Here is a 23944-nt window from a genome sequence, read left to right as displayed (position 1 = left end):
AGTGGACACTGATTGGCTGTCCCTGTGTGTGGGCTTGGTTAGCTACGCTGGTAGACTCCATTGCAGCTGGACAAGGGGGGGGGGGAGTTGTATGTATGTATGTTACCACAGCAACGATGTGACCACAGCAACTGTGTTACCACAGCAACGATGTGACCACAGCAACTGTGTTACCACAGCAACGATGTGACCACAGCAACTATGTTACCACAGCAACAATGTTCCCACAGCAACGATGTTACCACAGCAACGATGTTACCACAGCAACGATGTTACCACAGCCACGATGTTGCCACAGCCACGATGTTACCACAGCAACTATGTTACCACAGCAACGATGTTACCACAGCAACTATGTTACCACAGCAACGATGTTAACACAGCAACTATGTTACCACAGCAACTGTGTTACCACAGCAACGATGTTACCACAGCAACGATGTTGCCACAGCCACGATGTTACCACAGCAACGATGTTACGACAGCAACAATGTTACCACAGCAACTGTGTTACCACAGCAACGATGTTACCACAGCAACTATGTTACCACAGCAATGTTACTACAGCAACGATGTTACCACAGCAACTATGTTACCACAGCAACGATGTTACCACAGCAACGATGTTACCACAGCAACTATGTTACCACAGCAATGTTACTACAGCAACAATGTTACCACAGCAACGATGTTGCCACAGCCACGATGTTACCACAGCAACGATGTTACGACAGCAACAATGTTACCACAGCAACTGTGTTACCACAGCAACGATGTTACCACAGCAACGATGTTACCACAGCAATGTTACTACAGCAACGATGTTACCACAGCAACTATGTTACCACAGCAACGATGTTACCACAGCAACGATGTTACCACAGCAACGATGTTACCACAGCAACGATGTTACCACAGCAATGTTACTACAGCAACGATGTTACCACAGCAACTATGTTACCACAGCAACGATGTTACCACAGCAACGATGTTACCACAGCAACGATGTTACCACAGCAACAATGTTGCCACAGCAATGCTCTTCCCCAAACTAGACTAGAGGAGAGCACCGCGCGCATGCGCACACCTGCGAAAGAGAGGCCGGCGAATGTTCAATGTTCAACTTTTTTTGTTGTTATATATCAATCTTTTGATCTGCCACAATAATGTAATGCATTTAAAGGAAAACACCTCAAGTAAGCTTTTCTCAGCTATTTTTAGGTGAGATTAAAAAAGAGATTAATTAGATTAATTAATTACAGATCTTAATCAATTGATCTCTCAATTTTTTAATCACTTGACAGCACTAGATAAAACATCAAGTTGCTATGGTAACAGGTCAGAGCGGTTGGAACAGGGCGGAGTAGAAGGCGGGTTCAGAGTGGCGACTGCTGTAGCGAAGGATGATATCACTGATAATGTGTTTCCTTTTGACATGAGGCAGAGGGGCAAAGTCGCTCTCCAACCGTCGCCGCTGACAACAGTTCATCACCATCTCTCTGAGCAGGAAACCTAAAGACATAGACACAGATACAGACAGGGGTTGGACATATGAACAAAGAGTACACAAATGATTAAGTCTAGACTTTCCCATCCATACTTCCATCCATTCAGACCTCCCTCTCACCAGCCACCTCCTCCATCTCTTCCAGGTAACACAGATGCATTTCCAGGCTAGCCGAGAGAAATAATCTCTCAAACATGTTCTAGCTCCCCCCTGAGCCTTTTCCTGATTGGATATGTCCAAAACACCTCCACAGGGAGGTGTTCAGGAGGCCTAGCCAGATGTCCAAACTACCTCAACTCTTTCCTGTCATTGTGGAGAAGCTGCTGCTCTACTCTGAGTCTCTTGGATGACACAATTTCTTACCCTATCTTTAAAAGAAAGGCCAGCACACAATCTCATTCTCTTGTTCCTCCGGAATCTAAGGCTGCTTTCAGACCTGTGGCCCGTTTGTTTTGTTCCAATTCAAGGGCTAAATCGATACAGTTGTTTTGTTTTTCGTTTGTGACAGGCAACCGTCTGTAGCGGTTCAAAGCTGTTAACAAATGCCATGCGCGAACCAACTGTTCTCTCATTGGTCAGAAATGAACACGGAAGGAGTTTCCTCTTCCATACAAACAACAATTATGGAGCATCGTAAGCGAGTGTGGCTAGGTTGTTTCTGTGTGCTGTGTGGATTATGTTCTCACTGCAAACAAACCGCTCCAGGGGCCTCAGGTTCCAAACGTGCGTGGGTTTCAACGTGAATCCTTGCGTGGAATTTTTACGTACGCAAAAAAAATTCTGATGTTCAGATGCGTACGCCCAAACCCACGCAGGTTCCTTTGAACAATCAGCGTGGATTTGAGCACAACACTCCGCCCCGTCTCATCCCTCAAGTAGATATATTTGAATATGATGATGAAGATAATTATCCATTAACAACCCCTCATCCTAACAAGGAACTTGCAAAAACAAGTAAAACAAATAAAAAAACATCGGCTGTGAGCTGGAGACAGTCCTGTCACAAGTTGAGGCCTGGAAAAAATAATTTATTTGGGGCATTTCTTCCAATTTCAGCTGCATTGCATTATGGGTATTGTTGTTCTTTGCTTTGTGTTGCTTTCCGTGAAGAGTTGTGGTTTTATTATGATCGTAAGAGTTTGTGAATGTTTATGAGCAGCGTTAGTGCATCATTACACTCTGCTTTTCTTGTTTGTATTTTAAGAACAGACACCAGAACTTAAGTTGGTGGATGAAAAACGGCTCCTCGTTCCGCTTTACTGTCCCACTAGGGGAGTTTTTACCTGCCATTGTTAATGTAATAATTGCTCGGGGGTTTATATTCATGTTCATGTTCTGGATCTCTGGAAAGCGTCTAGAGACAACATCTGTTGTATTAGACGCTATATAAATAAAATTGAATTGAATTGAACTTTACAGAACCGGTTTTTCGCTGCAAAATGTTTTTTAATGTTTTTCTGTCCAGACACAGTTATGGGATGTTTTAGGATCTGGCTTTAATCTCCAGTACTCGTCCCATACGGTCGTCATGGTGACAGAGATGTCCGACCTGTAGCAGCTCCAGCTGAAAGATCATGTTGGTCTGAACCGGAGCAGCTGGTCCAGTTCAGGACAGAGATCCAGAAGATCCTCTTGGTACCTGAACCAGCTGATGGTCCAGTCTTAGTCCTGGACCAGCAGATCCAGACTGAACCAGCTGATGGTCCAGTCTTAGTCCTGGACCAGCAGGTCCAGACTAAACCAGCTGATGGTCCAGTCTTAGTCCTGGACCAGCAGGTCCAGACTAAACCAGCTGATGGTTCAGTCTTAGTCCTGGACCAGCAGGTCCAGACTAAACCAGCTGATGGTCCAGTCTTAGTCCTGGACCAGCAGGTCCAGACTAAACCAGCTGATGGTCCAGTCTTAGTCCTGGACCAGCAGGTCCAGACTAAACCAGCTGATGGTCCAGTCTTAGTCCTGGACCAGCAGGTCCAGACTAAACCAGCTGATGGTCCAGTCTTAGTCCTGGACCAGCAGGTCCAGACTAAACCAGCTGATGGTTCAGTCTTAGTCCTGGACCAGCAGGTCCAGACTAAACCAGCTGATGGTCCAGTCTTAGTCCTGGACCAGCAGGTCGGTGTGATCTGATCATCAGCAGGTTCCTCTAACGGAGCCAAAGCTCCATCAGGATTTGCAGGTTCCATCGTTGAGCTCCTTTAGTTGTTTGTTCAGATCATGTGGTTGATTGTGAGATTGTTGCAGCTCCACTCTTGTGTAATTTATCTGGTGATGTGGGGACTGTCATGTCCTTCACGTGGTCGTGAACTTATTGCTGACGTCACGTTTCCTCATATTCTGCACTTCACTGCATCACCAGTGAGTGTCGCCAACGGACAAAACCTCAGAAAAGTGCGTACGCCAGCCCTGTGCCGCACCTTTCCACGTTCAAATCAATTTTCGAACATTCGACCGTGAGCGTAGAAAGTGGCGTACGCACGTGTTTTGTGCGCCGCACTTTTCGAACATGAGGCTCCAGGTCTGGAATGGAAGTGAGCCGAGACCACCTCTCCTAGGAGATCTCGGCTCGCTTGTTTTGTCCCGCATCCAAGGGCGATTGCTGTGTTCACATATACCAAACGAACCGATCTTTAGGGGGAAACGCTCCCTGTTTTGGAACAACTGCTCCAAACGGGACACGTGTGAAAGCACCCTAAGGTTTGATTGTGAGCAAGGGCTCTCATATCCAGCACCCTTTCATAGACCTTACTAGGGAGTCTGGGCGGTGGGATTTCTTCTCCAATTGGAACACAATATCTGGCTCCAATTCAATTCAATTCAATTCAATTTTATTTATATAGCGTCTAATACAACAGAGTTGTCTCTAGACGCTTTACAGAGACCCATACCCAGAACATGACCCCCGAGCAGTTATTACATAAACAATGGCAGGTAAAAACTCCCCTAGTGGGAGAAAAACCTTAAGCCAAACAGTGGCAAGGAAAAACTCCCCTTTAGGAGGGAAGAAACCTTGAGCAGGACCAGGCTCATCAGGGGGGACCCTCCTGCCGAGGGCCAGACTGGTGGGTCAGGGACGGCAACAGCACAGCAGGCAGGTGGAAGCAGCAACGGGATGACCGGGGGTGGGGACCGCAGGCCAGCACGCAGCTCCCGAAGCTCCGGCCCAATCAGCAAGTCCCAGGTTGGGGTGCAGGGTCAGGAAAAGACTTGTGCTCCGTAATGCAAGCTACAAGCCACCCACGACCACCTGCAGGACAAAAGAGAGAAAAGGGAGGAGAAGGGGGGGCCAGCAACGGGATGACCAGGGGTGGGGACCGCAGGCCGGCACGCAGCTCCCGAAGCTCCGGCCCAATCAGCAAGTCCCAGGTTGGGGTGCAGGGTCGGCGAAAGACTTGTGCTCCGTAATGCAAGCTACAAGCCACCCACGACCACCTGCAGGTTCCGGTGTCCGGCAAAGGATGCTGCAACATGGACAAAAGAGAGAAAAGGGAGGAGAAAGGGGGGCCAGCACAAGAAACCACAAGAAACCTAGGAGAAGGCTCCCCCTTCTCCTAGGGGAATCAACACCCCTCTCTTAAACTCCAGTGAGACTGCCCCAACAAACCTGATTCAAATGATTGAATAACCTTATCAGCTTGTCACTGAACGGAAACTATTAGATTCCAGTTTATTTGCCTTGAGTCAGATGTGGTGTTGAACAGGGTTGTGGTTTGGGACCAATCTCATTCTTTCTATACATGTTTCTTTCAGGCATTGTCCCTTGGAAAACCATCAGCCAACCACCAGTCTGATGTACTTTAAAGATACGTACCCAGAGATCTCTTGCTGACTATGCTCCCATTGACCAATGGCATGACCAAACCAAGCTTGCTGGTGGCGTCTCCATGGAAACAGATTCGGTAGAGCCCAGTTTTCAGAGGGTGGATGAATATCAGGTGGATATTTGACAGGCTATGACAAAGATTGAAGGACAGAGGGACTTTGTGAATATCCACATTGTTCAAGTATTAAGTGGAGGTGTTGTGAGTTTCACCTCATCTCAGTCCGTGTGTTTGTCTCTGGCAGTAGATCAGACAGAGGAAAGCCCTCTGAAACACAAAGACCATCAAAACCACTCTGTCATAAGCTGTTTGTAAAGAGAAGATGGACAAAGCTGTATGTCAGAAAATGCAGAGCCAATGAGAGGAAGTCCATTAAAATGTAACACCATTGGCCAGTAGGACAGAGCTCTAAAAACTCTCCAATGAGTCCCCTTAAAAAAAAATCATATCCCATGAAACACTAAGTTAATAATTATGTCTAGCAGTCATTATGCTGTCAAATGTTTAAATAAGTGCTGATCAAGGGGTGACATCTGGCTCGCTAAACAGATTCAATCTAAGAAGTGAACATTTCAATTTGAATATGAAGTTTCTCCCAAAAATAATAACAACTACTCCCTTATGTAAAGGTAACAGAGCTCTTTGTAGTGTTTTGGGGCCCTAGGCAAGACTCTTTTGGGTGGGTATTTCTTTAAACACCCAGTGTCATAGACTACGTTTCCATGCCAATAACCCTTTTCTAACCGGAATATTAGCAATAACCCGAATTTGCACGACCATGTAAACACCAATAACTCCTTTGAATAACCAGAATTTGCTCATATTCAGGTTTTTAAAAACCTGAATATGACCCCTGGGTTACTCCTTTTAAAACCTGAATATTGGGTCATGTTTAGCCTAACGGAATATCCCCATCAAACGGAACATGAATTTGTTTTCTGCACATGCTCTGTTCACAAGGAATCCTGGTCTTTTAAGTCCAGGAAGTTCTTATAAACACGGAGAAACCAAGACCAGGAGGAGACTAATCACTTCATAAATGTAATGAAGGATATGAACATTTCTGCATTTGTAGACGGTAGAAAGTACCGGGATAGAAGATTTACAAGAAGGTGAGAGAAAAGTTGCGTGAAGCAGGATTTGTAGGAACGCCAGACCAGATCAAGCTCCGCTGGAAGACGCTGAAAAAGGAGAACTACAGGGACGAGAAACAAAACCACTTCTACTGGGCTGTTGATTATCCTCCGTGCTGCTGTTATTGTTGTTGTTTTGGATTTGGATACAGGAAGAAGAAGCAGAAATGACGGGAATTGCGTCATGATGTTCTCCATTCGTCGCTGGTTTGATCCAGATATCCTGAATGATTAATTACCATGTATACAGGGATAACCCTGTTTACTCACGCATGGAAACAGATTATTCCCAATGTTTCAGTAACCGGAATATTGACCTTAACCCAAATTTTACTGCATGTAAACGTAGTCTAGTGGAGCTCAAATCCTTTGAGATGATCTGTGGTAACGCATGAATCTCCCACACTATTAAGAAAAAAGGCTAGATTTGTTCATCTAAAGTTCAAATTCAATGTTGCAAAACAAAAGAAACCTCACTAGCATACATTCTGCTTAATTTAGCTAATTATGATTAAGATAATTTGAGGGGCAATAAAAAAGAAACTGAGCTGGATAAAAGTCCATGAAATTAGTGTTCTATTGAATTATCAGACTTAAAAACAAGTTTGGAGGAGAAAAGCCCAAATTGACTTCAGAATCTGAGAAAAAGGAAAGAATATGAAATGTCACAAACTTGAAAATTTGTATGACAAAACTAAGAACTCATTATTTTATATAGTCACAAATATGGGAGAGAAAACTAAGAAACTGTAACTTTGAAACTCAAAAGAATTTCAAGTGATAACATTTTACAAGCTCATAGATCTGCAAGGAAAATTAATGACTTCATGAAAATGCAAATTTGTGAAATAAAAGAATTTCAGAGAAAATTTTGACTTTACAACCTTGCAAATATGCAAGGAATTCATAGATGAACTCAGAAATGTTCAAAGGAAAGCTTAAAAATGGTGACATGTACTTGCAAATTTGTGAGGGGAAAGTCCCAAAATTGTGCCTGAAACTTCCTAAATCATGACTTCATAAAGACGCAAATTTGAGAGACAACACTGAAATTGTGACTCTTATAAATTCACAAACAAGCAGAGGAAATGCATGCAAACCAGAAAATGTGACTTTGTAAACTTGCAAATTTTGAGAGAAAAATCAGAATCTCTGACTTTACTAACTCGAATTTGGGAGAAAATAAACAACTCTAAAACTGCAAATGTATAAACTCATAAATTTGCACAAAAAAAAAGCCAAATATTTGAATTATAAATTTGCAGGAAAACCCTTTTGGATCACAATATAAGTAGTCCATATTTAAGTATAATCATAGCTTCAATCCTTTATACATCTGCACAGTCTGTATAGAGAAAGTAAAAGGGAGTTACCAATGTCCTGGAAGGATTCAACCCAAACAACCAGCAGTTTAGAGTCAGAACTGACAAATGGTGACATGTAACAACGAGTCTTCCTGTCTTCACCTGGACAAGGCTGGACAGGGAGATGGGGATATAAAGGTGAAGAACAGAGAAGTTATTCACAACTGAAAGAGACAAACGTGACAGACAGGAAGGCTTAATTTCAAAGGTCAATACAGTGGATGTGGGGCCGGACTCTGGGCTGCCTTCATAGTGATGTTGTTGGGTAGATGGCGACTCAGTCGGTGGCTCCACCTCTGAACTGTTCAGCCAAAAAGCTTCCAACACAAAAATAAATACAGAAATTTAAAAAAAAATTCAATTGCAAAGAAAGTTTAGATTTGCTGACCAGGAATGAACCAAATTCTTCAGTAAAAACAGAAACATTTAACATCAGTCCTTCTCATTGGTGATTGACTGAAATGTCATGACATTCTGTTACAAAGTGTTGAATGTGTTATTAAAGGTATTAAAGGAACTGCATTAGCTTGGTTCAAATCGTGTCTAATTTATATTGTAGCAGCCAAAATAACATATTTTTGCTTTGCTTAATTATAATGGTACTTTAAGTTTAAGTTATGGATAAATTTAAATTATAGAAATTATACTTAGGTTACGTCATCACGTTGGGGCTTATAGGTGTGGCTTTAATTGGTTGGTTGGTTGGTTTGATTGTGTGGTGGCGGGTGGAAGACAAAAGGAAAGTGTTCATGTAGTAGGCTGATATATTTTTTGTTGACCGTCACCGTTTTGCTTCAGCCACACAAATATTCATTGTTTGTTATTTTATTTTTGCATTATAATAACTGATTGCTGCCTTTTGATCTTTTTGTTACAATGAACCTGGATCACTTTAAGAACCAATTCAACTGACTTTTATTTTCCCCTTTTTGAGTGACAGCAAGCGGCCTCAGCGGCTTTTTTTTGTTCCTACATATATAATCCAGTTTGTTTATGTGAATGTGGAGTCTCCCTCACACACCAGTGTTGGTCATGGTGTTCCACATTGATCAGTGTTATTTCTATGCAGATGACACTCCACTTTAACTTTTCATGAAGCCAGATATTGTAAGGCCAGTACAAATATGTCTCAAAAACAGAGGACATTTTCTTTTTTTTTTTTTAAGATTTTTTTGGGCTCTAGTGGCCCTTTATTGGAGATGCAGACTGGAAAGGGGTAGAGAGAGAGAACGGGGAAGACACGCAGCAAAGGTGCGCGGGCTGGATTCGAACCCGCGACCAGCTGCAGGAGGACTGTAGCCTCAGTATATGAGCCGCCGCTTAACCCACTGCGCCACCGAGCGGCCCAAAAAAAAAACAGAGGACATTTTCTCAATTCGTGTACTCGTCTTACGCACTGTGAAATGTCATTAGCTGCAGGAAATGCACTAATCCAATTCAAAGTTTACATCTAGAAAAGTATTGAAATCTCCATATGTGTTCTTGTACCACCCATTTTATTGTGGATGAATCCAGTGGAAAGCTTTATTGATTTGAGACTGCAAAGTATGCCAGAAGGCATTATGCATCAACAAGCAGAAGAAATGACAGCAGATAGTTATAATTCAATTGTTCTGGGACTAAAAAAAATGTAGTTCTTCAAATTTACAGTTATCAAGATAGATAGTTTGCATACAAAGGCATAACACCTATTAACATATATTATATTAAGTAATGGCAATAAACTCTTGATAAGGGAGTCCATGGTGTATTCAATATCATATCAATGTTTGCACTGTTTATTTGATGTCCAATTAAAATGTAGACCTCTTCAATATATGTTAGTCCGCTAGCTGAACCGTGATGTCTTCAAGTACACAAAAGACTGAACTGCATCTTCATGCTCACCAGAGTATGTTCTTCCAAGTCATACTTGAACTACCAAGTACACAAGTCCAAACGTGCCCTACTTGGAACTGAGATACAGCTATATAGACTATAGACTATAAGCCCCTGCTGTATTGTTGTATACAATACTCTTTGATGCAGTGGAAACCTCCCAAAGGGCAGAAGGTGCAGCCCTGCCCTGAGCTGGTGCTGATGCAGGTTTCTAACAGAGTTGTTCCTCCCACTGTTGCCCTGGGGATGCTCAGGATGAGCATTTGAGCTGAAGTGGTTTATTGTAATCTGCTAGTTTCTTAATCTTGAATTGGCATCATATTAAGTTTGAATTGGACTGAAGTGGAAAGAATTGGATTATCTGGATACAACAAAATTGATCTCATTGGAATTAGATATAACTGGACTGAATTTGATTGTGTTTTACTGAACTTGCTCACTTTGTAAGTAAAGTATATTGAAATGATTATTGTAAATGTATTGAATACAATTCAACTGAATTTAATTTGAATTAATTTAATAAAATTCAAAGTTGCTCTGAATTTGGTCAAACCCATTTGAACTGCAGTTTTAAGTGAATCCAAACTTGAACTAAACTTAATTAAATTTTCCTGGAAATCAATTTAAATGAAAGCTAAAATTAATTTCAAACTTATTTATGTATGTATGAATATTTTTTTCTATTTTTAGTAATTTTTATTTAAATTTAGTTAAAGTGAATTAAACTGAAACAAAACAAATAGATATGAAAATCATCCATTTGATTTGAATTTAATTACCGTAAATGGAATTTAATCGAAGTGATTTGAATCAGACTGAAATCAATGGAAAATCTAATCAAGGGAAATTGATTTGCAATGAATGGTATTGAATCAAATCAACACCAATTGAATTGAATTGAATTGAAAAGAAAAGAAAAGATCTTAGTGATCCTGACTGTAAGTGAGGGTTGATGGGACGATGAAGGCGATCTCAGCCAGAGCGTCCTTGAACATTAGAACAAACTTCCGTCCGTCAAACACAGCACCTCCACTGTCGCCCAGAACAACATGGAATTCTGGAAAACAGAACAACCAATCACAAAGAAGAAGAAAGCAGTTGCCTTATGTAACTGCTAAAGCCTGATTTATGGTTCTGCGTTAAACCAACCCAGAGCCTACGCCGTTGCCGCGACGCCGTTGTGAACCCTTCAGACTTCTCCGTCACTCCATTTCTCCGCGGTGCAAAACCCCCCCCAGAGCACTAGTTGATACTTTGTTTAGCTTCCGGCTTTTCCGGTCACAGTGAATCAAAGAGATAAGGACAACTATTGTACAAAAAACCAAAACAAAAAAAAATCACACTTACACGAAGAAAAGAGCGCTGAAAGTTCACTACTGCTTCACAAACCGGAACCGGAAATGCGTTGCTACCAAGCGAACCAATCACAGCCCTCTCGGTCTGCCTTGGGTCTGCGTCGCCTCGATGCGTAGCTACATTTTTTGGGAGGTGCACGTTAGAGCCCTGCGCGGGACTGTTTTCTTCATCCTGCTCCCGCCCGCTCCCACTGCATTTCTGACCATTACCGCCCGCACCCGTAACTAGTGTGTTCCACTCCCGCCCGCTCCCGCAGTGCGCACGCATCAATTATGTGATTATGGTTATAGCAACGAGAGTAGGTTGTGAGTGGCTCAAATAACACTAATCAATAACATAAAATAAACAATGTTAATGAATGAAACAAATTACTGTAATTTAATAAATGAATCACTTGGCCATTACATTGCTGTGGAGGAAGAGAATGCTGCTGACCGACTGCGCCCACAGACACTAAATGCAGTTTCTCCAAATATCTGACTTGCCTTGCTTTGTCTTTGTTTTGTAAAGACCTTGTTTGAGGTCTTTTTCCTTGTCATTGATTTCCATCTGGTCGCTAGGCTACATCTCGATCCCACAGTGTTTTTTCTTGTCCGCCCGCTCCCGCCCGCTCCCGCCCGCAGCAAAATTCAAACCGCCCGATCCCGCGAGATTTGCGTTGGGTCTCGCGGGACCCGTCGGGACCCGTCGGGACCCAATCCCAATATAGCCCTGTAATGCGTAGTTCCATTTTTTGGGAGGTGCAGGTCAGGCTACGGCGTAGGCTACGGCGTAGGCTACGGCGTAGGCTACGGAGAGACTCCTGCGTAGCCGTGTACCCTACGGCGTAGACTCTGCGTTGATTTAATGCAGAACCATAATTCAGGCTTAACTCCTGACCTTCATGAAGAAATCTGAGCACTCACCTGCTCTGCTGGCGTTGGCCCCGCCCACCCGCCGTTTCTCCACATCCACTGGACGACCGAGAGATGACAGGAAGTCCAGGAAGTAAGGCTGAACGCTGCAACTGTTGTCCACATTCCTCAAAATCTACAGATAGACAGTTCACTCAGACTCAGGTGGGACAGGTATGATAGATGGGTGAGACGGATGCAACAGGCAGGTGAGCATGACCTCAGCGGCAGTCCTCTGTCCCGCTCTCACATAAAAGACAAAGGCAGAATCACGGGTTTGGGACGGTAGCTCATCCAAGCTTCTCAAGCTCTCACAGAAACCAGGAAGAGAGGGATCCAGAGACATGAGCTGAGGTAGGACACCACCAACACCCAGGTCCTGCAAAGGGACAGACAGGTGAGTCAGCTGGTAAATCATCCAATGAACTTGAGGTTACAGGGAGAAGAGATAGAGAAGGTGGAGGATATTAAGTACTTGGGGTCAACAGTTCAGTGCAATGGAGAGTGTGGAAAAGAGGTGAAGAAATGTGTGCAGGCGGGATGGAGCGGGTGGAGAAAAGTGTCAGGTGTGATAAAAGAGTTTCAGCTAAAATGAAAGGAAAGGTGTACAGTACAAAACTGTGGTGAGACCAACGATGTGTTTGGTCTAGAGACACTAGTGTCCCTGATGAAAAGACAGGAGGCAGAGCTGGAGGCAGCAGAGATGAAGATGCTGAGGTTCTCTATAGGCGTGACCAGATTGGATAGAATCAGGAATGAGGACATCAGAGGGACAGCACATGTTAGAGGCTTTGGAGATGAAGTCAGGGAGGCCAGACTGAGATGGTTGGGACACGTCCAGAGGAGAGATGGTGGATATATTGATAGAAGGATGCTGAGTTTTGAACTGCCAGGCAGGAGGTCCAGAGGAACCAAAGAGGAGGTTTATAGATGTAGTGAAAGAGGACATGAAGGTAGTTGGGGTAAGACAAGAGGATGCAGAAGACAGATGGCTCAGATGGAGCAACTGATTCACTGTGGCGACCACTGAAGGGAAAAGCCGAAAGGAGAAGAAGAAGAAGAAGAAGAAGAAGAAGAAGAAGAAGAAGAAGAAGAAGAAGAAGAAGAAGAAGAAGAAGAAGAAGAAGAAGAAGAAGAAGAAGAAGAAGAAGAAGAAGAAGAAGAAGAAGAAGAAGAAGAAGAAGTGATGAGCCCCTCTCATGATCAATACCTTGATGCTCTCCGGTGTCAGCAGGCCCATGTGGGACAGGAAGAGTCTTGCCACCTGGAAGTAGGAGACTGGGGGCTGTGGTTTGCACGTCGCTATGTCAGCAAAACGACCAGTCGTCTGTACTTGAGCCTCAAAGCGTTGTTGATTCTTCAAGGCTGCTTTCAGACATTCAAACTCCAGCTGGACCTGGCAGCAGCAAAGACCGTGTAAAAACCACAACATCTGACAACATACTTTAACATACACTTTAATTTGCAAACATCAATGACCTGCAGTCCTTCTGACCACCTCAGTGTCTGCTGTCTACACCTGATATATACAGTGGGGCAAAAAAGTATTTAGTCAGACACCAGTTGTGCCAGTTCTCCCACTTAAAAAGATGAGAAAGGCCTGTAATTTTCATCACAGGTATATCTCAACTGTGAGAGACAAAATGAAAAGAAAAAAAAAATTATAGTAGAAAATAAGCATTTGGTCAATAACAAAAGTTCATCTCAATACTTTGTTATACACCCTTTGTAGGCAATGACAGAGGTCAAAGGTTTTCTACACGTACATGGGATGTTTTTAAGCCTGGGTCTACCAACATGGCATTCTTCCCAGGATCCTGTGGCCCCTCCTTGTGTACGCGGCCCCTATCTGTCCCTATCTGAACAGTTGAGACCTTGAATTACCTAGGAGCCTGAGGAGCGTTGCACTCTATGGGAACTCCAACAAACTGCGACTGCCTTTCAAATCCTTGGAGGGGGAATTCAAGGACACCAGAGCCAGAGAAGTGGTTCAGTACAGAGACTCAAGTGATACAAAGGAGGTTAAAGCAGGGATCCAAGTGAGGACTGGCAGCAAATGGAGGGTAGAGGAAGTGGTTCAAGAGGCAGATGCAAGGCTTCGTCACAGGAGTCTGGTGGGATTGGTCACACGAGGTAGAGCAGGCTGGGATTCTTTCCAACTCCCCAAATGAACAACAGGGGAAAGGAAGGGTGACGACTTGTTCAGGAAGAGGTGAGAGCAGTAGTGAAAGAGACAAGAACCTGCATGGCAGTGGGAATGAAGCAACAGCGAGTGGGACAATGCGCTTGAAAGGAAAGTGACCTGGGCTGAGGTTTGGAAAGCCAAGCCTGACCGCATAAAATTCCTCATCCACACAGTGTATGACCTGCTTCCAAGCCCGTCAAACCTGCACATATGGGGGATATCAGAGACACCAGCATGTCCAGTGTGTTCCAAGAGAGGAACCCTGGAACACATCCGCAGTTGCTGTACAAAGGCCCTTGGAGATGGTCCGTACAGGTGGATACATGACCAAGTTCTCAAGACCATTGCTAAAGCCATTAATGCAGGTCTGGCGTGGGCGAAGCAGTTCCCACCCTCCAAGAAAACCATGGCCTTTGTCAGAGCTGGGGACAAGCGACTCCCGCCATAAGAGCTGAGCTAGACGTGGGACAAGACACAGCTCCTCGACGCAGCTGGTGAGCTTGGCCTCGAAGGAGTGATAAGCTCAAACATAACAATAGCGGGCTACTGAGCCGCTATGCGAAAAGCTATACGAAAAGTATCAAATAGCGACAGAATCGGATAATCCAAGGAAAATGGCACCAAAAAAGGGGAACCAGTTCAATCCACAGGACCTGACCCAAATAGGTGAGACCCTGGAGGGAGTAAAGCTTCAGCTGGAAGGCTTGGAGGAGATAAAGGTTCAGTTGGAATGCTTGAAGGAGATAAAGAGCCAACTACAAGGGATGCAAGGCCTGAGGAAAGAGATTCAACACCTCAAAGAGGAAAATGAGAAAAAGGATGGGCTGATAATAGCTCTAAACAACAAAATGGAGGAGCTTGATCAACAAAACAAGCTAAATGATGTGATCATTACGGGTATTGAGATCAAGCCCAGGAGCTATGCAGCAGCGACGAGAGGACAGGAGGAGATGAAGGAGGAAGACATCCAATCTGTGGAAAAGCAGGTACAGGATTTCCTAACCTCCAAAAACATTAAGATCGATCTTGAACATGTGGATACATGTCAACTGCTGCCCAAGAAAAAAAAGATGGGAGAACGTGAAGATGTAAACAGGGCTGTTCTGCTGAAATTCACTAACAGAAAACACAAAATAGCGCTGCTAAAACAAGGCAGTAAGCTGAAAAATACCAGTGTGTTTATAAACGAGAATCTCAGCAAGAAAAACGCCACCATCGCCTGGAAAGCTCGTCAACTGAAGAAGGCTGGAAAAATACAAAATACCTGGACGGCAAACTGCAGAGTCTACATCAAACAAAATGGGCCAGAAAATACCAGACCGGTGCTGATCAGGGAGGTAGAGGAGTTGGAGAAACTTACCGGCTAAATATGTCAAAGCCCATCATGAAACCTCTACAAAAAGAATGGATTACCTACTCACAAAAAACAAAGATGAATAAACTTAAAGGCAGGATTGCCAATTATGAAAAAAGGAACCTATCTTTAAAACAACACCTTGGATCAGAAGACTCGAATGAAGAAATTGACCCGGAAATCCACTTCTACTACAGCAGAGCACTAAATTGTGGATATTATACAAGGGAGCAGTTCAATAAGGACATTGTGATGGATCAGAGGCTGTCAATCATTCATTTCAACAGCAGGAGTTTATATGCAAATTTTGATCACATATTGGAATACTTGGAAGGTTTTTCTACATCCTTTGATATCATTGCGGTGTCAGAAACCTGGATTAATGAAGAAAAGGGAATGGACTTCATCTTAAATGGGTATGAATTTGTGTGTAAAAATAGAAAAAAAAAAGACTGGTGGAGGAGTTTCTCTTTTTATTAAAGAGAGCATTAATTTTGTCATATTGGAAAATGTGTCAAAAGCTATTGACAATGTAATGGAATGCATAACTGTAGAATTATCTATGTGTAAAGGGAGAAAAACTGTAATATCCTGTCTGTATAGAGCCCCGGATTCAAAGTTAGAATTATTCAGTGATAGTGTGACAGAACTACTCTCTCTGACAAAGCATAAAAATGTTTTCATATGTGGAGACTTTAATATCGATATCCTCAACCCAAACAACAACGCTGGGACAGATGACTTTCTAAATAGTATGTATGCGGCAGGTATGCATCCCTTAATTATAATGGCCAGCAGAATTACCAAACATAGTGCCACACTAATTGACAATATATTTACAAATGTCTTAGAAGCAGATCCAGTGAGTGGACTATTGATATGCGATATCTCTGATCATCTACCAGTCTTTGCAATGTGTGAGTGGAATCATATTGTAAAGAGCGAGACGAAAAAAAGAAAGTTAGTTAGGATAAGAAATGAAAAGAATATGAACGCATTGGAGAGTCAGCTGTTGACACAGACATGGAGACATGTGCTCTCTGAAACAGAAACAAACAAAGCGTATGATGAATTCCTGAAGACTCTCACAGGACTGTACCATAAACATTGCCCTGCAAGGGAGATAACAGACAAAACAAAAAAGAAAGCCACACCGTGGCTTACGAAATCACTTGTAAATGCATGTAGGAAAAAAAACCTTTTATATAAACAATTTCTCAGAAACAGAACAGAAATAGCTGAATCCAAATATAAAAAATATAGAAATAAGATAAATAGTGCACTAAGAAAGCAAAAAAAGGATTACTATGAAAAACTACTATCAGATAACAAGAATCATAACAAGAAACTCTGGAGTATAGTGAATTCAATATCAGGTAGGAAACCAAAGGTCACACTCCCAGACCACCTTATTATAGATAATGAGACGGTGTCTGACGGGAAGCTGATTGTGGATCAATTCAATAAATTCTTTGTAAATGTTGGCCCACAGCTGGCCAAGGACATCCCTGAATCACCATTGCGCTGGGACCATTTTGACTCTGATAAGAATACAATCACTAAAAATTCATGTCTGTTACTTGAACCAGTCACTGAAGCAGAAGTTGTAAATGCCCTCACACAGTGCAAATCTAAATCTTCAGTAGATGTAGACGAAATTGACATGAGACTGTTGAAGGCGGTACAAAAAGGAATTATAACACCACTCACGCACATATGTAACTTATCCTTCAAAACCGGTTTATTTCCAGACAAAATGAAAATAGCAAAGGTATTACCATTGTATAAAAGTGGTGATATAAATATGACTACAAACTATCGCCCGGTCTCCTTATTGCCGCAGTGTTCAAAGATTTTAGAAAAACTCTATAATAGCAGATTGGAAAAGTTCATGACTGAACACAACATCCTGTGTGATAGCCAATACGGGTTCAGAAAGCAACATTCGACAGCACTTGCCCTCACAGAGTCCTTAGAACTGATTAAAGATGCGCTTGACCACAAATTATATATAGTAGGCATCTTTATTGACCTCAAAAAAGCTTTTGACACTATAAATCACGATATTTTGATTGAAAAATTATATGATTACGGTATCAGAGATACAGCTTTAAGATGGATCAAAAGCTATCTATCTGGTAGAGTCCAATATGTCCAGATGGGAACAAATACGTCTACATGCCTGGATGTCGTCTGTGGGGTCCCACAGGGGTCAGTCTTAGGCCCTAAGCTATTTACTCTATATATCAATGACATAATCAAAACATCTGATGTATTAAAACTTATTTTATTTGCTGATGATACAAATATTTTCTGCTCAGGAAACGACTTGAATATACTGGAAAAAGCGATTAACAGAGAAATGACAAAACTAAATACATGGTTTAATATAAACAAATTATCACTAAATCTGGCAAAGACCAAATTTATGTTATTTGGGAGAAATAATGTAAAGAAAAGCATAAACTTGCAAGTTAATGGAAACAATATAGAAAGAGTGAGGGAACATAAGGTTCTGGGTATATTAGTGGATGACCTCTTGACATGGCGACCACATGTAAAAATAATTCAAAATAAGATGGCAAGGAGTGTGTCTATTCTGTGGAAATTGCAGAAATCTCTCAATTTAAACTCGCTTAAGACCATATATTCGGCACTAATAGTCCCACATATGAGGTACTGTGTAGAAAATTGGGGTTTCACTTACAAGGGCATTACAGAACCAATATTTAAATTGCAAAAAAAAGCGCTTCGCATCATTCATTCTGTCCCAGCCAGGGCACATACGAACGAACTGTTCATAAAGACGAAATATCTAAAACTGAGAGAGATACTTCATTTTCAGATGCTACAAACAATTTACAAAGCAACACAGGCGGCATTACCAGTAAATGTTCAGAAATTGTTCACTCTTAGTCAAGGTCCTCACAGCATGCGCAGCTTGCTGCAGTTTAAACAGAAAAAGATAAGGACAACGATGGGAAGCCATAGTTTGTCGGTAGCTGGTGTGAAAATGTGGAATAGCCTAAACAATGAATTAAAGTTAGCAAGAAATTTAACTGTTTTCAAACATGAGTTAAAGAAGCTGTTATGGAAGGAATATCAAAACTAGGTACAGGAATGGCAATGTCTGGCTATGTGTACAAAACAATGGCAATGTGGGAAATTCAGCACTGGAACACCTGGCATGGAAACAAAACATGGAAACAAAACAAAGTCACTATAAAATGTGTGTGTGTGACATTGAGCTCTATCACAGCACAGCAGATATCACGACCAAGCAGAACATAAAATCAAGAATGGAGATTCTGAACTGGTCAGTAAATGCTATTGACAAGATTTTTTTCTACACGGCGTGCTGGGACAAGGGAACCGGCCTGTCCAGATGGGACATTCTTGGAGTGGACTGGACACGTGTACAAACATACATGCTATCTGGACTGTGAAGGATGAAATTAGACAAATTGCTATGTGGTAAACTATGTATCTTACTGAATTCTGTTGTTGATGTGATCATGAATCTTACATAGAACGGGGCGGGACTTTGATAAGCGTCAGCTTCTCCCGTACCCTTTTCGTCATGTGCTGAGTATGCAATGTATAATGTTCTGGAGATGAAATGTGTCTATATAAACATGCCGAAATAAACAAAATAATAATAATAATAATAAGAACATCATCTGTAGGATCCTTACGTCTGCAAGAGACCGGCAGTTGTTCCCCAGCCGTATTGCAGTCACCACCCTGCGAGCAGACAGTGTCCTTGTGTCTGACTCCACCAAGCAAGCAGCGCTGCTGGAGCCCACAGTCCCGTGGGAAGATGGCTTGGAAGAAGGCTTTGAGAGGAAGCTTCCAAATACGCAGGACTGGTCAGTGGCTGCCAGCAGGCTGGCTGGAGAGCAAGGTGTTGCCCTGTGGAGTTTAGACGCAGAGGATTTGCAGCCCGTTCCTTGGCCAGAAGCTTCAGGAGTTCAAGCATCGAGAGTGAGAGAAAGAAAGCCATCCGCAGTACCACCGATGTGACAGAGAGAGCTTCAGGATGGCTGTGGCTTAAGAGAGGGGAACCATGGAGTCATGGTAGCTAGCTAGCCATCTGGACACAAGCTGGGGTCTGATCAGCCCCGACTGGGTCACCTGGAGGAGGGCGTATGTTGGAAGACCTGAAAAGTCCAACGATTCCAGGAACATCACTGAAGATGTGTCCAGATTAGGCATCAGTAGGTGGATGTACACATTTATAAGTTAATTTAATAATATTTTCTGAATTTCTCTTGTAAATTTCCATGTTTAGAAATTCAGAAATTCAGATTTTCTCACAAATAAAGTTGCAATTTCTGAGTTTTCTCTTGCAGTTTGCAAGTTTGTAAAGTAACAATGCAGAGTTTTCTCTGACATATTTATGTGACAATTTCTGGATTTTGTCATGTAAAATTTCAAATTTAGAGAAATTCTGACTTTTTGGGAACAAATCTATACATTTACGAAGTCAGAAATTCTGACTTTTATCTTGGAAAGTTACAAGTTTCCAAAGTCCCTATTCTTTATTTTTCTCTCAAAAATGTGCAATTTATAAAATCTGAATTTTTGAGTTTTCTTTTGCAAATTTACGAAGTTTACAAAGTAATAATTTTGCGTTATGCTTCAAAAATTTTCACATTTAGATAATCCAATTCAAATCCAAAAAAAGATAAGGGTTTCGTGAGTTTTGTTTTGCAGATTTGTTTATAGTTTATAGTCAAAGATTCTGAATCTTTAGTTTGGGGTTTTATCCTCCACTCTACTCCTGATTTCTTTTTCCTTGAGTGGCCCTAGCATGTCCATGTGCAGGACAAGATAGTCTACGCTAAATACATGCTGGGTTTTGTTAGATTTATTAGGTGAGCTCTACAGAAGAATATTAGGGCCAGGCAGGAGAAAAATAAAAATAATATTTTAGAGGAGGAAGATTTTTTTTTATTGTGCACTTCGAGAAAAGTCGAAATGTCGAGAAAAAAGTCGAAATGTTGAGAATAATGTTGAAGTACAATTCTGAGAAAAAAGTCGAAATGTATTTCAACTTTATTCTGGAAATTGCAACTTTATTCACAAAATTTCGACTTTATACACAAAATTTCGACTTTATTCTTGAAATTGTATTTCAACATTAATCTCGACATTTCAACTTTTTTCTCGAAGTGCACAAAAAAAAAAATCTTCCCCTCTTAAATATTTTTTCTCCTGCATGGCCCCAATACTCTTCCGTAGAGCTCAGTTTGCTTTTCAACTTTAAATTCCTATATTTAGCATGTTATATAGGTTTTCAACACACCTGATCCAATGAGCATGTTTTTTTGGTCAGATCCATTTCTTACCTCCTCAGTAACAGTTTCTTGCAGAACTGGAATACTCAGATCAGCTTTAACTGATGGGCCTATGTCAGGATACAGTTGATATTTAACACCAGATGTCCTCTCAGCATCCTCCTGGTGTACAATACGATGAACTGGGACCAGGGTCTGCTGGAACTGAGAAAGATGGACTTAATGTGAGCAGGGTCTGCATGCAGGTGTGTCAGTGATCAGGCGCTCACCTGTGTGCAGGTTCGCTCTGCTCGCGGCTGCAGGTGGAGTTGCAGAGACCATGTGTGACACCCTGACGGTCCTCTGATCACCACTGTCAGCGATGGATGCAGAGCTGCACAATTCAATTCAATTCAATTCAATTCAATTCAATTCAATTCAATTTATATAGCGTCTATTACAACAGAAGTTGTCTCTTGACGCTTTCCAGAGACCCAGAACATGAACATAAACATAAACCCCCCGAGCAAAGCACACATGATAAGATCCACCAATCAGCTTCAAGCATGTACAGGTGAGTTCAGAGCATCTTGAATTTAGATTTTGAAGATTTTATTTAGAACATGCATGTTAAAAAAGAGTATAAAAAAAATTTAAAAAACAGAATACAAATATATGTATATATATGTATATATATATATATATATATATATATATATATATATATATATATATATATATATATATATATATATATATATATATATATATATATATATATAAAAACAGATCCACCAACATGCTCAAAACGGAGTAGGATTGAAGTAAACACTTATCCAGTCCTCCCCCTGAATCTGACATACATTCTTACATATAAGAGATATCTTACATATAAGATATACATACAAGAGTTTGAATAAGCTTACTTATAAAATACTTACTTTAATAACTGTTCAATACAGTGATATAATACTCAATTATATGTATATATAAATAGTCAAAATCAAAACTCAGCATTTAGTTGTGCTACTATGTATGTATGTAATAATAGAAGTAATTTTAATGTGTAGTAATACATTATCATTACTTTACTATAATACTACAATATAATAGAGAACAATAGACAGCAATGATATAACAATATACTTGAATAACTATATTCAATTCAATTCAATTCAATTTTTATTTATATAGCGTCTAATACAACAGAGTTGTCTCTAGACGCTTTCCAGAGACCCATACCCAGAACATGACCCCCGAGCAGTTATTACATAAACAATGGCAGGTAAAAACTCCCCTAGTGGGAGAAAAACCTTAAGCCAAACAGTGGCAAGGAAAAACTCCCCTTTAGGAGGGAAGAAACCTTGAGCAGGACCAGGCTCATAAGGGGGGACCCTCCTGCCGAGGGCCAGACTGGTGGGTCAGGGACGGCAACAGCACAGCAGGCAGGTGGAAGCAGCAACGGGATGACCAGGGGTGGGGACTGCAGGCCAGCACACAGCTCCCGAAGCTCCGGCCCAATCAGCAAGTCCCAGGTTGGGGTGCAGGGTCAGGAAAAGACTTGTGCTCCGTAATGCAAGCTACAAGCCACCCACGGCCACCTGCAGGACAAAAGAGAGAAAAGGGAGGAGAAGGGGGGGCCAGCAACGGGATGACCAGGGGTGGGGACCGCAGGCCAGCACGCAGCTCCCGAAGCTCCGGCCCAATTAGAGTAGAGTAGATATGCTGTATATACTGGTTCATATATTTACCTCCAATTATATACATAAGAATTACTATAAATCTATATATCGACATATCTACATATAACTATAAATCAATATATATTAATAGAGATATAGATACACAAATACTGTACGTATAATACAACTCTATATATCCATTTACATAGCTACGTATAACATACATATATCCATAATATACATCCATATATCTATATATATTAATAAATGTTCATATCTACATGTTTATTCACATCTGTATTTTGAATAGAATGTTTCTTTATATCTTTTTTTTAAATGGTGATATGTTTCTACTTTGTTTTATCTCCATGTTCAGGCTGTTCCACAGTTTCATCCGCAGGTCGACGTACAGAAACTCTTCCGTGTTTGTGCGTCTGTTGAGAACTTTAAATTAAACTGAGCCCTGAGGTTGTTCCTCCCTCTCTTTCAGAAAATATCCCCTGTATTTGTCCCGGTAATTAATTATTCTTAGCTTTGAACATCTTTCTCCCTGCAGTGTGGAGAACCAGCTCAGGCTTCTGTGCATGTTCCTGTGTGTGGTCAGATGTTCTGCCTGGGTTAAGACTCACTCTTCTCAGGTCCGGGTCCTTCCTCCAACATCGCTAAGATCACAGAACGTTCCAGTACGAAGTACTTTGTCAGGCTGACGTCCCTCAGTCGGTGAAAGCCAATGAAAGTGTCTTTATTCCCTGACATATCGATGCATGGACACGCCCCTGAAACCTGCATCACACTGAAACATAGAAACATACAGGACTGTCTCAGAAAATTACAATATTGTGATTTTCTCTAATGCAATTATAAAAACAAAAATGTCATACATTCTGGATTCATTACAAATCAACTGAAATATTGCAAGCCTTTTATTATTTTAATATTGCTGATCATGGCTTACAGCTTAAGAAAACTCAAATATCCTATCTCAAAAAATTTGAATATTCTGGGAATCTTAATCTTAAACTGTAAACCATAATCAGCAATATTAAAATAATAAAAGGTTTGCAATATTTCAGTTGATTTGTAATGAATCCAGAATGTATGACATTTTTGTTTTTTTAATTGCATTACAGAAAATAAAGAACTTTATCACAATATTCTAATCTTCTGAGACAGTCCTGTACTCTAACAAAAAAGGGACAATTAAAATATTTTGAAAGCTTAAGAAAAGAATACTAACTTGAAAAATCTGACTTTTATAGATATCTCCAGATGCGTAGACACTTTGAACAAAATATTAAAAATAAAACTGACTTAAATGACCCCATAGTTAAGATACTTATTGGTGAACGAGCCATATAAGGGTGTTATTTCCAGACTGTACAAAGGCCTGAGGACAAAAAAAGCTGACTCCACTGAATATATTAGAGAGAAATGAGAAAAGGAGGGTCATTTTTCAATAAAAAATTAGGATTGGCTTGAAATATGTAAATTTCAA

At 41.3% G+C, this 23944-nt stretch overlaps 1 protein-coding gene across 4 annotated transcripts in view; it reads right to left on the bottom strand.

The window, feature by feature from the left end:
* Window positions 1-1136: 1136 nt before the first annotated feature.
* The window catches only part of ralgapb (Ral GTPase activating protein non-catalytic subunit beta), a 71758-nt gene continuing 48950 nt past the window's right edge, over window positions 1137-23944 (bottom strand). For 3 of the 4 annotated variants that reach the window (XR_009783001.1, XR_009782999.1, XR_009783000.1), the window contains 11 exons: window positions 23079-23242; window positions 21058-21161; window positions 20840-20992; window positions 13160-13345; window positions 12170-12328; window positions 11962-12085; window positions 10638-10757; window positions 8039-8139; window positions 7832-7934; window positions 5316-5592; window positions 1137-1512 (listed from right to left, as the gene is read on the bottom strand). Coding sequence is in view for 1 of the 4 variants with exons in the window: in XM_061728133.1 (XP_061584117.1) it covers window positions 1340-1512; window positions 5316-5455; window positions 5538-5592; window positions 7832-7934; window positions 8039-8139; window positions 10638-10757; window positions 11962-12085; window positions 12170-12328; window positions 13160-13345; window positions 20840-20992; window positions 21058-21161; window positions 23079-23242 (1582 nt within the window). In the remaining 3 variants the exon portion in view is untranslated. The remainder of the gene's footprint in view (window positions 1513-5315; window positions 5593-7831; window positions 7935-8038; window positions 8140-10637; window positions 10758-11961; window positions 12086-12169; window positions 12329-13159; window positions 13346-20839; window positions 20993-21057; window positions 21162-23078; window positions 23243-23944) is intronic. The other variant, XM_061728133.1, reaches the window with a different exon arrangement.

The sequence above is a fragment of the Cololabis saira genome, chromosome 8 (assembly GCF_033807715.1).
Source record: "Cololabis saira isolate AMF1-May2022 chromosome 8, fColSai1.1, whole genome shotgun sequence".
Taxonomy (NCBI): domain Eukaryota; kingdom Metazoa; phylum Chordata; class Actinopteri; order Beloniformes; family Belonidae; genus Cololabis; species Cololabis saira.
The sequence above is the reverse complement of the archived record's forward strand: the minus strand, read 5'-3'. Positions and strand labels throughout refer to the sequence as shown.